This window comes from Erpetoichthys calabaricus, chromosome 1 (assembly GCF_900747795.2).
Source record: "Erpetoichthys calabaricus chromosome 1, fErpCal1.3, whole genome shotgun sequence".
NCBI classification, from domain to species: Eukaryota; Metazoa; Chordata; class Cladistia; order Polypteriformes; family Polypteridae; genus Erpetoichthys; species Erpetoichthys calabaricus.
This window is the reverse complement of record NC_041394.2, coordinates 21349830-21365963: the sequence shown is the minus strand read 5'-3', so window position 1 is coordinate 21365963 and position 16134 is coordinate 21349830. Positions and strand designations below refer to the sequence as shown.

General features: G+C 37.7%; 1 protein-coding gene across 1 annotated transcript in view; it reads right to left on the bottom strand.

The window, feature by feature from the left end:
• Window positions 1–3210: 3210 nt before the first annotated feature.
• Window positions 3211–16134, bottom strand: part of si:ch211-11n16.2 (zinc finger FYVE domain-containing protein 1) — a 68194-nt gene continuing 55270 nt past the window's right edge. The window contains exons 9-11 of the mRNA XM_028796165.2: window positions 13398–13581; window positions 13201–13299; window positions 3211–5265 (exon numbers count right to left, since the gene is read on the bottom strand). Of these exons, the coding sequence (XP_028651998.1) occupies window positions 5048–5265; window positions 13201–13299; window positions 13398–13581 (501 nt within the window). The 3' untranslated portion in view covers window positions 3211–5047. The remainder of the gene's footprint in view (window positions 5266–13200; window positions 13300–13397; window positions 13582–16134) is intronic.

Below are 16134 nucleotides of genomic sequence, written 5' to 3'. Positions count from 1 at the left end.
CTTGATTACCACTTTGCATTATTTATTAACATTTACATTTTATGTGTTATACACAATAAATGTGTGCACTGCTGCATTTTTGGATTTATTACCCTGGGGGTGAATCCTGCATTTGGTCACCGTTTCTGTAGAGTCTGCATGTTCTCCCTGTGCCTGTGAGGTTTCCTCCTAACCTCTCTAAAGATACTTCTATTAGCAGATTCTCCAAAGATGATTCTAATAGTGATTCTAAATTAGATGCACTTTTGGGGCATATTGATAAGGGGGATGAGACAAAGGAGAGGAGTCAGGTGGAGAATTTTGTTTCTTCATGCAAAGGGAATTGTCTGCACCTTAACATCAGCAAAACCAAGGAACTGCTTATTGACTTTTGCCACACCAAAGAGCATCTAATGTCCAGTCACCGTTCAGGGAGTGAATGTGGAGGTGGTGCACTCTTAAAAGTACTTTGGGGTCCGCATCAATGACAGATTGGATTATTCTTGGAACACAGAGGACCTACAGTATATATGAAAGGGCAGAGCAGGGTCTTCTTCCTTAGGAGACTGCATTCCTTTAATGTCGGAAGTGTCACCCTTCATATCTTCTACAGCTGTGATGGCCAGTACAATTTTCTACACTGTGGTAACGTCATTTCAAGAGAGGCCCTCCAAATCAACAGGGTAATTAAAAGGGCAGGCTCCATTATAGGACACAGTTTGAACTCCTGGAAGTAGTAGGAGAGAGTTAAAATAAAACTGAGCGCCATTATGAACAATGCTGCACACCCTCTCTCTGACACACTAATACTGATGACTTTCACTTGACAAATTATTCAGCAGAAGTGCGTCAAGAAATGCGACTGGGGTCATTTATACCAGCGGCAATACAACTGCATAATACCTTCCCTGGGACTGTCAAGTCAAAAGTTTCCTTACTTTTTACTCATATTGGTGTGTGTTTAGACTACAGAATGTGTGTATACATTTATTTATCAATCTATGTATGTATTTATTTAAAGAGTTTTTGCAAAAAGCTAAATGTCCTCCTGGGGACCAATAAAGTAAGTTCTTTCTTTCTTGAATGAACAAATAATGAGAACAGGCCTTTCAGGCCAATAAGCGTGCTGGTCCTATCCTCCTAATTTTCTCAGATTTGATGGTCTCTAAACTCCAGCAATTTACCACTCTACTTGGCAGTTTATTCCTCATACAGTTATATGAAAAAGTTTGGGACCCCTCTCAACCTGCATAATAATTGACTCTCCTTTCAACAAAAAAGATAACAGTGGTAAGTCTTTCATTTCCTAGGAACATCTGACTACTGCAGTGTTTTCTGAACAAAGATTATTAGTGAAGCAGTATTTAGTTGTATGAAATTGAATCAAATGTGAAAAACTGGCTGTGTAAAAATGTGGGTCCCCTTGTCATTGTGCTGATTTGAATGCCTGTCACTGCTCAATGCTAATTACTTACAACACCAAATTGGTTGATTAGCTCATTAAGCCTTGAACTTCATAGACAGGTGTGTCCAATCATGAGATATAAAGATATTTAAGGTGGTCAATTGCAAGTTGTGCTTCCTTCCCTTTGACTCTCCTCTGAAGAGTGACAGCATGGGATCCTCAAAGTAACTCTCCAAAGATCTGAAAACAAAGATTGTTGAGTCTCCTGGTTTAGGGGAAGGCTACACAAAGCCATCTCAGAGGTTTAAACTGTCAGTTTCAACTGTAAGGAATGCAATCAGGAAATGGAAGGCCACAGGCACAGTTGCTGTTAAACCAGGCAGGTCTGGCAGGCCAAGAAAAACACAGGAGCGGCATATGAGCAGGATTGTGAGAATGGTGACAGACAACCCACAGATCACCTCCAAAGACCTGCAAGAACATCAGGCTGCAGATGGTGTATCTGTACATCGTTCTACAATTCAGCGTAATTTGCACAAAGCACATCTGTATGGCAGGGTGTTGAGAAAGAAGCCCTTTCTGCACTCACGCCACAAACAGAGTCGCTTGTTGTATGCAAATACTCATTTAGATAAGCCAGGTTCATTTTGGAACAAAGTGCTTTGGACTGATGAGACAAAAATTGAGTTATTTGGTCATAAGAAAAAGTGCTTTGCATGGCAGAAGAAGAACACCGCATTCCAAGAAAAACACCTGCTACCTACTGTCAAATTTGGTGGAGGTTCCATCATGCTGTGGGGCTGTGTGGCTAGTTCAGGGTCGGATGAATTCAACCCAATATCAACAAATTCTTCAGGATAATGTTCAAGCATTAGTCGCAAAGTTGAAGTTACGCAGGGGTTAGATATTCCAACAAGACAATGACCCAAAACACAGTTCGAAATCTACAAAGGCATTCATGCAGAGGGAGAAGTACAATGTTCTGGAATGGCCGTCACAGTCCCCTGACTTGAATATCATTGAAAATCTATGGGATGATTTGAAGCAGGCTGTCCATCAAGTTGAACTGAGCTGGTGAAATTTTGTATGAAGAATGGTCACAAATATCTCCATCCAGAATCCAGACACTCATCAAAGGCTATAGGAGGACAGCGTCTAGAGGCTGTTAGATTTACAAAAGGAGGCTCAACTAAGTATTGATTTCATATCTCTGTTGGGGTGCCCACATTTATGCACCTGTCTAATTTTGTTATGATGCATATTGCATATTTTCTGTTAATCCAATGAACTTAATGTCACTGCTGAAATACTACTGTTTCCATAAGGCATGTCAGATATTAAAAGGAAGTTCAGCCAATGAGAAACAAAAGTCCAAAGAATTAAGAGGGGTTCCCAAACTTTTTCATATGACTGTATCTATGCTTCCCTGGGTGTAGAAAAACCTCCTAGCATCTGTGCAATATTTACTCATCTGTGTCACTGTGTTCTTGTTTATAGTAAGAGCCTGGACCAGCTAGCCTAATTCATTGAATGCTTTAAACACATTTTTTTAAATAAGTGGATATTAAAAAGGACACGACTGAACTGAAAAGATTCGACTCCATCCTGGAATCCCCCCCTTTGACTTGTGCCATATAACCAAACAGCACCATGTGATTATGAGAGCGAGGGTATTTTTTGTGACAGAATGACATCCCCTCCACAGCTGGCTCCTGATTTTGACCCGACAGCTACAGACCTTCCACGACCCCAAAGTAAATTAACACAGGTTATCATTTGATTATAACATTTACAAACCTTTTCAAATGAAAAACAGGGGACCAAGGTGTTTTAGGAAAATTTACTAGGCAAAACTGAATTAGTTAGACTTGTCTTGCAATATAATATTTCAAATGAAATTAGATTTAAAAATATACATCATAGTATGAATATAATAATTCTTTTTTAAAGTGCGTCCAGTAACATTGATCTACAGGTATATACAGATTGTTGTCTTTTCCTCAGGAAAAAAGAAAAGGTGAGTAAATACGCTATAACTGAATCTGATATGTAAACATTATAACATAGGGTTACAATGCTCAAACACAGAACGAGGCCGTGAAAAAACTCAATCAGTTTCATATTATAGCTTCTTACACAGGAGATGCCATTCCAGTCCTCATGATCAAGCTAGAAGAGTTGTTTGTCTGGAGAGAGCAGTACAAAAGTGACTTGAAACAGCTCAGATTACTTTTGTCATCTCTATTATACAAAGTATAGACAAGACAAGATTCCTTCAAATGCACGATGGATTATCACTCCACCATTAAAATAAACTATCAAAGTTAATTCATGCCTATAATCTCTATAATTTCCCTAAACATTGCTAATTTTAAGACTTGAACAGTTTAAATGTGCAATTGTGGTTATTAACCCTACAAATACAAAAATCGCCTAATTTACATAAAACTTCATTTTAATTAATGGAAAAAAAAATTAAAAAAGAAGAAAAAAAAATTTGCATTTTCATCCATCCATCCATTTACTAATGGATACCAGGAGGAAAATAAATCACCTAAAAACTTTGTCAAAAATCTAATTTTACAAGTGCTCAGCTTGTTAAACGTCCAATCCTACAGGCAGCAGCAGAGGTAGGCTGTGCTCGAATGATTGTCTTGTTTCAAATGTGGTTTTGGAATATCTCTACCATTCAAGAAGACTACCACTTTTACTTATGTAGATGTGACACAGTTTGCAGCGTGTTTTATTCAATTTTGAATAAGGAGTCACCGTCCTATTCTCCAACAACTGCTAATAAAATGATTTCACACAGACATTGAATCAGACTACAAAAGTGCTACTGAATGCTGTGTGTCGCCCAATAAAATAACTTAATAAAAAGGGCAGTGGTGACATCCAGTCCATACACAGGCACGTAATTTCACGTGGCAACTCACAAATTGATAGGTCAAGGTGAGATGCAACAGAAAATAGGCTTTAGAAACATCAATGCTGTTTGGTCTTTAAAAATGCAACATAAATACGTTACTAACAAGGTGTAACTGGCATCTTACCTTGTATGGGGAGAACATAATATTCAAATCTCTTATTACCTTAAAAAAATTCTCATTTGTCAGTCAATCTGTCTTTTCCTTTCTTAATTTTGTCTTCTTTCATTAGCATACAGAGTTATTTTGTGCATGGCTGTCAAATCAATGAGCAAAAAAACAGGGTTATGCCTGCCAGGTGGTGTGCACAGATACAGACAGTACAATACAAGTTAGCTGTGTGTGCATCAACATAAAGATTGCTCTACTAAAATCTTGCAAACTGTGGGGTTCCTTAATCAACATTATGTACAGGGCACAAGCCTTTCAATAAAGGAAATTTCTTAGAAAAAACAGTCGCCCATAGCATGTTAAATTAACACTCAAGACAGTGGATTGTCTTTGAAAAGCATTACTCCAAGTTAATTAAGGTAACCTTAAATTTAGGCAATGAGAGGTTCAAAATGCAAACTAAAATGAGCAGAAATATAAAGATTTGCTCCAGTTACAGATGCATAGAACGTCCATTAAGATCTCTAAAATTTACAAGGAACCTAAAGTTGTCCACCCTGTTGTTTCTTGGCCATCTGTTATCAGCATATTGTGTTTGAACGATTCACAGTTACAGACTGCCTTTCTAGGAACAGCATTCATCACAGATCCGGACAGGGTGGTCCCAACCACGAGAAGGCACTGGGCGCCGTTTAGTGGAGCAATGGTCACAGACACCTTGACCACAGGACCGACAGTGGTGCTTAGACATCATTGGTGTGAAGGGTATGGAGCAGTTGTGACACTTTACGATTTCATTGTCTGGCACCCAATAATCAGGTCTCGCCACTTCTTTAACAAACCCTGCAAAGAATAAAAATAAAAAAAGAGTGAAACAGCAGCATAGACTCATGTGATCCAATAGGCAAAAAAGCCGAGTTTTTTTTTTCTCTTTTTTATCTCGGATAACCAAGTGTAACTCATAAAAATATAAGGGAAGAATAGACTGGACCTACAGTTACCGTATATACTCACGTTTAAGTTCTCCTGCGGATAATTTCCGGTATTTTATAATGTTGGTCGTATAAGTCGAATGCGGAAAACTAACTATATCGGTCCAAGAGATCATGATATGCTAACGGCCACCTGAGTACGGAAGCGTATTAGGGCCGCAGAGAATAAAAAAAATATACGGACACAGTGAAGAAAAAAAAAGTGTATGTAGAGAATAAAGTCAACATGCCGACTTTATTCTTGGCATTTCCACTTCAATCTCATCGCTTATGTCGAGAATAAAGTCGGCATGTTGACTTTATTCTCTACATTTCCACTTTAATCTCAAGGTTTCTGTCGAGATTAAAGTCGACATGTTGACTGTATTCTCGCAGTTTATTTTGTTATTAAAATAGAACGTTGTAAACGTCATTTTAAAATCAATGTTTAATTTACTAGATTTCCTCAAACTCCGTCATAAGTAATGCAGCACATTAAATGCTTTGTGTGAAGTGTTCCCTGACCAATGTTACTTGGTACATGCTTCTTAAACTGACTTCCTCTCTTCTCCTCCTTGACTTTATTCTCGACATATACTTTTTTTTCTTCACTGTGTCCATATTTTTTTCTTCTTCTCCGATGCCCTAATACACTTCCGTACCTGAGAGAGTAACCACGGAGCACACAGCCTTTTTTTTCTCCATGTATTTTTGCCCACGTGACCACACGGTAATACCCGAACTATTCCGAAGCAACGTTTGCACACCCTCATACTCCTTTATCGTAAGAGCATCCCTTATCTACGACGGAGTGTTCGATCAGAAGAAAGTTGTTGAAGTGGCAAAAGAAATTGGTAACTGCACTGCTGCAACAAAATTTGATGTGTCTGAGAAACTGGTGCCAGATTGGAGGAAGCAAGATGTTAAAAAAAAAAAAACCTGAAGTGTCATATTTTTGAACGGGCGTATAAGTCAGGGTCTGATTTTATGATCGATTTTTCAGGTTTCAAGATCTGACTTATATGCGAGTATATACGGTAATAATTAACCTGGGAGGAGTGATCCATTTATCACTGGCTGACAAATGCGGAAATGTATTTTTTGTTGTTCTTTGCATTTTATCCATTATTTATTATGCAGGCAGTATGACAGTGGTTAGGGCTTTGGAATTCAAACCCTGTGGTTGTTATTTAACAAAACAAAACACATACAGTATAGTAGCACACAATTCAATCAAAGACACACTCACATACGCAATACAGCGGTACTAAAGTAAGCACACCTTCCCGTATCAATTCCAGAGATCGATAAGACAAAAAAGGCCCAATGGAATTCCAGATATCTGATTAAACAAAATTAAGTCAAACAGAGTAGGATATCATAATGGGTTTCCTCCTAGATAATAAAGTCTAATCTGGAGCTACTGTTAAGGAGTTGAATGGGATTTCAAAGTAGATACGAGGCAGTTCATGGGAAATGCAAAATTTAAGGTCTTTGTTTTATCAAAAGTAAGTTGCTCCCAAGCCCAAGTACATTCCTACTGCTACAACCAAACAGCACAACTTTAAAGCAACTAACCTGAGGGCTTCATCCAGGAATGCAGCTGACGCTAACCCTTTGCTCTCACTCTCTCCGTTTCGAAGAGGATTTTCCACTTCTTACTAACTCTCTCTCTCTCTCTAACAATCTGACAACAACCTGTGACCCTTTTAAATCATCTCACTTAAAACCTCAGTGACATTATCTTGGTGTGCGCAATTCCCAGAATAAATCATTCCAGAGGGCTAGTTCGCTCTTTCCGGAAAAGAGCATTTCAGAAAGCCATTACAGTTGCAAGCACACAGCCCATCCCAGTGTAGATTTATCAGGCTTTTTGTCCCTACAACAGTTTTTACCTTTTTAATTTTATTAACATGCTCAAGGTATGTCACTATGAAATTAAATTAGTTCCAGACAATTCTAAATTTCTATCAATGCCTGTTAAATTTATTTTAATGTCAGTTTGGAGAGCTCACCCATAACAAAGTAAGTCCTTTAACCCCATGCAGCCAGTGATACTGGCTTTGAATGCTGGTATTTTTCACATAAATAAAAGGTAATTGTAATGTGACGTTTATGCCATAGGTGGTAAATCATACTTTTGACTTCGGTCCTCAATTGAAATCACTTTGAGAAGCACTGTATCATATAATTCACAGAAAATATGGCTTGGAGCACTCAATGCAGTGCACATGTAAGTAGTTCTACAGTACCACAGAACCTTGATGTCTTTCTTGGCTGTTATCTGTTTTACTTCAGCCCAAAACATTTATCATTGTAGCCGCCGAAGTATAAGGCAAGTACAAGCATGGGTAAAACGTGTGTCGAAAGAAATCTCTCAGTCCAAAAGTTCATTTTAAAAATATTTAGTGAAAATTAAAGGCAAATAATCCACACAAGAATAAAGAAAAAAGTAGTTACACACGTAGAATAAAAGGCAAAAAAAAAAGGAAAAATGTATCATCTGTAAACTTAACTTTTCTTGAGAAACTTTAGTTATTTCTGTATTTAAAAGTTCTTTACTTCTTCTTCCATACTTAACGATTCTTAACTTCTTCTTCTGTACGCTTTACACGTACAGCACAGCACTTAAATTAAGCACTTTGCCTTACATCAGGGGTGTGCAAAGCCATTCCTGGAGGGCCGCAGTGGCCGCGGGTTTTTATTCCAACCCAGTTGTTTAATTAGAAAACAATCCTTGCCAATAATTACATTTCATGGCTTTTTAGTGCTTTAACTCTGCTATGTCAAGTCATTCTCAAATCCTAGATTTTTTTTTCCATTCTAAAGATATCCAAATATTTTGAAGTGTAAAACGGATGGGTAATTCTCAATCCTTGACTTTTTTGTCTTCTCTTTCCTTCCAAGTATTTAATTAAACCAAATAGTGCATGATAAATACACACAGGCGTAAAGGGTAACAAGCAAAATGGATAACTGCTGGTTTCTTTTGTCATTTGCATCTTATTGCTAATAAGGAGCAATTAAAAACCAAGAATGCAGCTGTTTAAGACTTAAATAAGCAATAAGGGTTCAAAATCTTAACGAGGGAGATAACTAAAATGAAGCAGAAGTGTTTCTAGAGCAATTAGTGCTTCTTATTAAGCAATTGGGTTGGAACAAAAGCCTGCAGCCACTGCGGCCCTCCAGGAATGACTTTGCACATCCCTGCCTTACATGTTACTTTACACATTCAAAAGGCACGTCGGCACGGTTTGAAACCTTGTGCCCTCTACACCTTACACATGGCAAGGCTGATCACTAACTGAGAATAATGTTTAGTCAGAGCTGTTAGAAATGGCTAGAATATACCAATTCAATTCTACTTATGGGGATTATAGGAACCTCCCATAAATTACGCATTGTCATTGAGTAAAACATTTATGATTCTTATGTAACTAGGAAATGGCTCTTACACATCTGGCCCCTAATTGTTTATGCTAGGGCAGAAATCAATTACTTTAACATTACTTAGTAAGAGCCTTCTCTACTTTAATGAACTTAAACCAACCTTAAAACTTAAACTCTACTGTAAAAACACAAACACAATTAAAATTAAGCATGCAAAAATAAAATTAATCATTACAATCATTTGCTGCTTTCTGGAGCAGGCCCAGTTTGTTCACAGGCCTGTCCAGTGTGCTAGTTTTGGTCTGCACACAAACTCTTCTGACTGCCCCCTTTGCATCTGGCATTGTCTTGATGACTTGACCCATTACCCAGGACTTACAGGAGCTTGTAGCATCTTATAATTAAGCCCACAATGTCCAATTTCTTTATGAATTTGTTGCACAATAAGAGTAGCAATATGTGAATTCTTCTGAATGATTGCAGGGTGTTTTGCTTCTTCTGGCATAGCAGATTTGCTGAGTCTTTTCCTCCAACTCTCAGAAGTCCTTTTTGCAGTACTGGGTCCAGTTTGATGATTTTACTACCTTTCTTTACTTGCTGATTTTTATGTAAGGCTTTAACATCCTCTCGGTAAGCTTGTAGTTGACTGAGGCGAATATAAGTTTGTTTTCTGCTTTAGACAAGTTGTTTAGAGACAGTGGCTTCAGCCTCATTGTTGATTTGTATTCCTTCATATGTTCTGTGATTTGTGCTGTTTGTCTTTCTGGGCTGTGTCCAGATTGACTGACTGTATATTGAATTGCCTTTCTCTCTTCTTTCAGACGCAGTAGCACTTCTTTGAACCTAAGGAACCACGCTACTGCTTTCTTTAAATTGAACCATTTTGAATAGTACTCCACAAGTCTTTTTACTGGTTCAATTTTTTCTTCTACACTTGTAAGATTTACTACACACCTTTTGATTTTTGGTCTTTTAGGCCATTTGTGTTTTGGCTGTAGCAGGGAATTTGGACTTTGTATTCAGGTCTTACTTTTGATGAAGCTTTCTATTGTCAATCCTCTTGATGCCTGATCTGCAGGATTTTGTGCAGATGCGACATACCTCCATTGCGAGGTTTGAGAGTGCTCTCTTATCACTGAGATTCTGTTGGCAACAAAAGTTTTGTAGTGTGCACTTTCATTTGCAATGTACCTTAATACTGTGGTGCTGTCAGTCCAAAAGATTGACTCTTGCAGGGTAATCTGTAGTTCTTGTTTTAACATTTTGTCCATTTTGACTGCTACCACTACTGCTGTAAGTTCTAACCTTAGTATAGTCACAGGTTTTAGTGGTGCCACTCTTGATTTCCCCATTACAAATGAACAATCTCTCTTATTTTCTTTATTAGTCAGGAGGAGGTAGGACACAGTGCCACACCTGTTTTCTGAAGCATCTCCAAAATGATGCATTTGTGCAGACATTATGTAACCAAATCCAAGCGGTTTAATGCACCTGTTTACACTGAAATCCACAAGTAGCTACAAATCGTCCATCCATTTTTTCCATTGCTGGACATACTTAACCTCCACCTCTTGATCCCATGCATATTTCTCTTTACACAGTTCTCTTAAATTAAGCTTAGCAGTCCTTTTGATCTATTGCCCTGTCTTCTTCAGGAATGGACAACAAGACTGCTCTGCTATTACTTACCCATTTTGTAAGATAAAATCCTCCCTTTAAGCACAGGTCTTGAAGATCTTTGGTCAATTTATGGCTTGTTCTTCTGTAGCAACTGACTTTAAACAGTCATCAACATAGAGGTTGTGCAGCACCATGTTAACCGCTTATTCTGGAGTTGTGCCTCCTGCACCCTCTGCTGTTCACCGTAAAGCATAAGAGGCACAACTGGGTGATGAAGTAGCACCAAAAAGATGCACTGTCATTTTGTATTCCTATAGTCCATTGTTTAGATTATCTTCAGGCCACCACAGGAAACGAAGATCTGTGTCTTCTTCTAGAACTTTCACTTGATAAAATATTGATTTAATATCTGCCATGAGAGCAATTGGCTCCTCTCTGAATCTTGTAAGAACTCACATGAGTGTATTAGTTAAATCAGGTCCTTTCAGCAACTGTTCATTTAGAGAGAAGTCTCGGTAAGTGGCTGTACAGTCAAAAACCACTGTGATCTTATTTTTCTTTGGATGATATACTCCATGGTGAGGCATGTACCACATTCTCTCCCTTTCAAGGGTCAGCTGTTCAATGGGTACCTTAATGGCATATCCTTTGTCTAAAATGTCTTTCATGAAAATCTTGTAATCCTCATGGAATGTTGGATACTTTGCAAGTTTCTTTTTGAGTCCAATAATACATTGTTCTGCAATGCAACGATTGTTTGGCACTTTAAGTGTCTCATCTTTAAAAGGCAGATTAATGCAAAAGTGTCCATCCACTAGTCAGTATCTGAAGCTATGCACATGAACTTAATGTCCTCCTGTGACATTTCCTCCTTCTCCTCACAGCTACAGTACACTCTGGAGTGTCTGTATTGTATTGCTGGAGTAACATTTGTTCTACCTCCATTATTGTCACATGATTGACTGAATAACTTTGCAGTCTTTCTTTGTCTGACCCCTTTATCAAGCCATTAACAATCCATCCAAGGACTGTTTTCACAGTATAAGTTCCTTCACTATGTATGATTTGCCATGGCTCCATGACTTTACGGGCATTTGTACCTAATATCAATAATATTAATAATAGAATTGTATTAACAATATTATTTGGTCAGTATTAACCTGGGGTAGATGCACGTCTTTTTGATAAGGCCATTTCTTGACATCTTCTTGTGTAGGAATGTTCTCCTTATTCACAGGTATAAAGTTCACTGTGTACACTTCTGGTAAATCAAAGAATGTATTTTCCTCTACCCCACAGACTTGTAACTCGGTTAAAACTGTACACTTTACTAATTTCTGTCTATTTACAGTGTCCCTTTCTACAGTGCTGATGTAGATGTCAGACTTTCTTCCAGAAAGATTTAACAGCTCTTGTAAACTTTCTGTGCAAAATGTAGCTGAGCTGCCAGAGTCCATTAGAGCATATGTTTCTACACATTTTTCACTCGTTTCAGACTTCACTTCAACTGGAGTCACCGCTAAGACACACTCTTTACCGGCACCGGTAGCTGTACAAGTCTCTAGTGGTTCCACAGAAATATGGGAAGAAGAAATGTTCTTCTCTTCCAACTTATCATTCTCCTTTTTAGGAGGTGTGGCTTTATCGTCATTATCTATTTCCTTATTCATAAGCAGAAGGGCTGGATGTAAATGAGAGCATATTTGGCATTTAATGTTTTCTTCACAGTCTTTACTAAGATGTTCTGGTTTAAGGCACTTAAAGCATAAGCCCTTAGATTTCAAAAAGTCAATCTTACTCATCATCTGAGTTCACCTCTGTTATAGCATGTTTTATGTGAAAATAGCAGTGTCAGATTGGGGGAAGTGTGAATGTAACTGGGAGAATAAAACTGAATAAAAAAACAACGCTAACCTTTACAAGTACCATACATTTACACCGGCTGTTACAGACTCAAATCAAATGTATGTTTTTATTCTAAAATATTAAGAATAAGAGCAGTTCACTTCTCAAAAAGGAGTCGTGTGGGATCAAACTCGTGACCTTTTGATTACCAGTCAGCAGTTCTCATCGCTACACCACCAAAGCAATAGTGTTAAAGACGTGTCAATATTGCACCCTAACGCGGATTCTTTTTCTGCAGTTATATTCTTGAATAAAAGCGCACTTGTTTTGTTATACTTGTACCTTTTATGAAAGTGTTTATTTGATATTTGGACTTCAGGCTTCACACATTATATGCTTCATGTCTACATTTTGTCAATTATTACTAAAACATGAAAAACATTTCTTTTTTAACAATGTGTTTACATAGATTTCTGTAGACACAGAACACAAATGCATGTGTTCCAAATAACGATATAGTATTTATAAAAGGTTTCATTTTGCTTGACTTCTCACTCTATACAACTTTAAGCAACTGACTCACAGGTAAACAGACTTGAGCTGAGAAAACTTTGTGCGGTGGTGAAGGGATGTGATAGTAGGCTGCTTGCTGCTTATCGACACATTTAGAGGACAAAAGATGCTGGCGGAAAGGTGCGAAGGGATTTAAGGTGGGACGCATCTACGAGTTTTTTCGTAGGTTTTGATAATTCTAGTGTCAAACATAAATGTGTTAATCTCTAAATCAGTGAACATGCACTATGAAACATCTTAGCAGGGTCAATTGGAGTGTCTCACCACATATAAAATTTACAGCTTAACGTGTGAAGTTTTATTCTGTAAAACATGGCAGAACCAGAAATCAGCCGCAATTTGCCAAAATTAGTATTTAAAGAATTAAAAAGAGCCTTACCAAGTGGATACTCCACTGCTGTTGAAACAAAGTCTAGTGTGCTCTGTGCCACCTCTGTAACCTTTCGTGCAATCAGCCCTGTTGGCTCCACCTTAGACTCTTCAAAACAAAACAAAACAAAACAAAAAAACATTATGTTTGTGCACATAAACACAAGCTACATTTACATGATTTGATATTATGAAAGTGCATCTTACCCTTGGAGATTCTTGGTCCTTGTTGGTAGCAGGCATTACAAACCCGAACTGGCACACTCCCCCAGCCTCTCTCAGGCACTGGCATGGTCTTGCTAGAACAATCTTGGCAGAAGCCTTCTCCACAGGAGCGGCAGTGGTGTTTCCTTTGGGATGGCGCAAAGTGTTTTCTGCAGCCTTTACACACCTGTGGAATGAGGTCAAATGTATCAAAATATAATCTCTATAAAGTGGATCAGTTAAATGTGAGGATGAGAAAAGTAAGCAGTGCAGTCACAGAGATGGACACAGGCCATGGCCAAAAATATTGGCACCTCTCCACTTCTTTCAGAAAATGTACCACTTTTCTTAGAAAAAAGTTGCAATTACAATTCACATTTATTTGTTTTGATTGCATTGCAACAACACAAAAAGGCAGAGAAAAAAGTCAAATCTGATATCATTCAACACAGAACTCCAGAAATGGACAGGACAAAATTTTTGGCACCTTTTCAAAATTGGAAGAAATAATTGTTTTTTAATCATATGATGCTCCTTTCTTTTGTATTTAAACTCACATGTAGCAAGTAACATGTGCCAGCAGTATAGAAATCACATTTGCAAGCTGTTTAAATGGAGAAAAGTTTACTCAATCTTTATGTCTGTGTACCACAAAGAAATCGGAAAAAGAAAGAAGAATAAAGAATTGTCAGAGGATTTGAGAACCAAAATTTGAGAACAGCATGGACAATCTCAAGGCTACAGGTCAATAACCAGAGATTCTAGTATTTCTGTGTCCTCTGTTCACAACGTCATTAAGAAGTTTACAGCCCATGGCATTGTATGTAGCCAACCTCCCTTTACATGGACGGAAGCAAAAAATTGATGGAAGATATCAAAGAAGGATTGTTCGAATGGTGGATAAAGGACCTCAATCAACTTCCAAACAAATTCAAATTGACCTGTAGACACAGGGTATAACAAGCACACACTATCTGTCACTATCTTAATAAAATGGGACACTATGGTAGGAGACTCGGGAGGACTGCTGACACAGAGACATAAAGAATCCAAGCTGGAGTTAGCCAAAACTTGCACAAAGTAGCCAACATGTTTCTGGGAGAATGTCCTGTGGACAGACTAGAACAAAAAGGTAAAGCACATCATTGTACCGTTTACACAAAATGAAACAAGGCCTTCAAAGAAAAGAACACGGTAACTACCATCAAACATGGTGAAGGTTTAGAGATATTTTGGGGTTTCTTTGCTGCATCTGGCACTGGATGCCTTAACTGTGTGCATGACATCATGAAATATGAACACTACCAAAGGATTTTGGAGCACAATGTGGGGCTCAGTGCCAGAAAGCTGGGTCTCCATCAGAGGCCATGGTACTTCCAGCAGGACAATATATGCTTTATGAAGAAAAAGTACCCAGAAATGGTTTAAGAGAAAGTGCTGGAGAGTTCTGAAGTGACCAGCAATAAGTCCAGATCTAAATCCCATAGAACACCTCAAAACAGTTGTTGAGAAAAGGCACCCTTCAAATCTGTGAGACCTGGAGTAGTTGGAAAAAGAAGCATAGTCTAAAGAAGTTAATTCATGGTAACAGGCAGCAATTGATTTCATTTTTTTTTTATTTCCAAACAGTGTTCTACCAAATTTTAAGTTGAGGGTGCCAATAATTTTGTCCAGTCCATTTCTGGAATTCTGTGCAGAATGATGTCAGACTGGACTTTTCATCTCTGCTTTTTTTGTGTTGTTCCAATGCAAACAAAAGAAATAAACATGAATACCAAAGCAGAAGTGCTGCATTTTCTGGAAGAAGGGCAGGGATGCCAATATTTTTGCCCACAAATGTATAAGAAAGTTCAAGAGACAAAGTTAAGTATTACTCACTTCAGGAGTATCAAAAGTAAATCAAGTGAGCTAGAGTCGTACGTAGCAGAGCATAATTATGGTAGCATAGCCATAACAGAAAACTGGCTATATAACAGACATGGGGATGAGTATATTGTAGATTGTTACACATTTTTAGGAAAGACTGGCAAAACAGAAAAGGAGAGGAAGCTGTCAGTTACAGTATGTAAAACATAAATTAAATGCAAGTCTTCTTCAATTGGACATCTTAGTAAGGACATTAGATGCTTAATATTTTGAGTGTGTTATATGTCTCTAAAAGTTGTGGCAGAGGACATATGTAAAAACTAAAACTGTTAAGTTTAACTTTAGCAGGGCAAATTCGAGCAGATGCATTATACGTCTATTGCAAACTGAATCTGAAGCAATAATACTTAAGTGTTGGAATTATAAAACTACCTATGCCAAGTACAATGAGGATGCTTCCTTGTTACTGTGCAACAAAGCTCATGATTTTACTGTTTAGAAGCTTTTAACTAATTTGAAAAAAACACAAAGAATCCTCCGCTGTGCATTAGAGCAAGATCAAGTTGACTATATTGTTAAGGCTAAGGTTCCAAAAGAGAAAAACTAAACAAAAATGCTTCTAAAAATCAAGAAAATTCAGAAAAAAGCCAAATTTCCTTTTGGGGACAAATAAAGTTCTATCCATCTATTTTAAAAAAACAGACTCTTCTGTGTTATGTGTTTGTCTGTTTCATATGTCCTGCTCCTCAGCTTATATGATGATAAGCAAGCAGTGATCATATTTCTATATTTCTTATGTTTATCAATAAATTGTTTTACTCTTTAAAACTTTAAAATTTTATTGAGACAGAATTACTTAAAAGGACTTCATGAA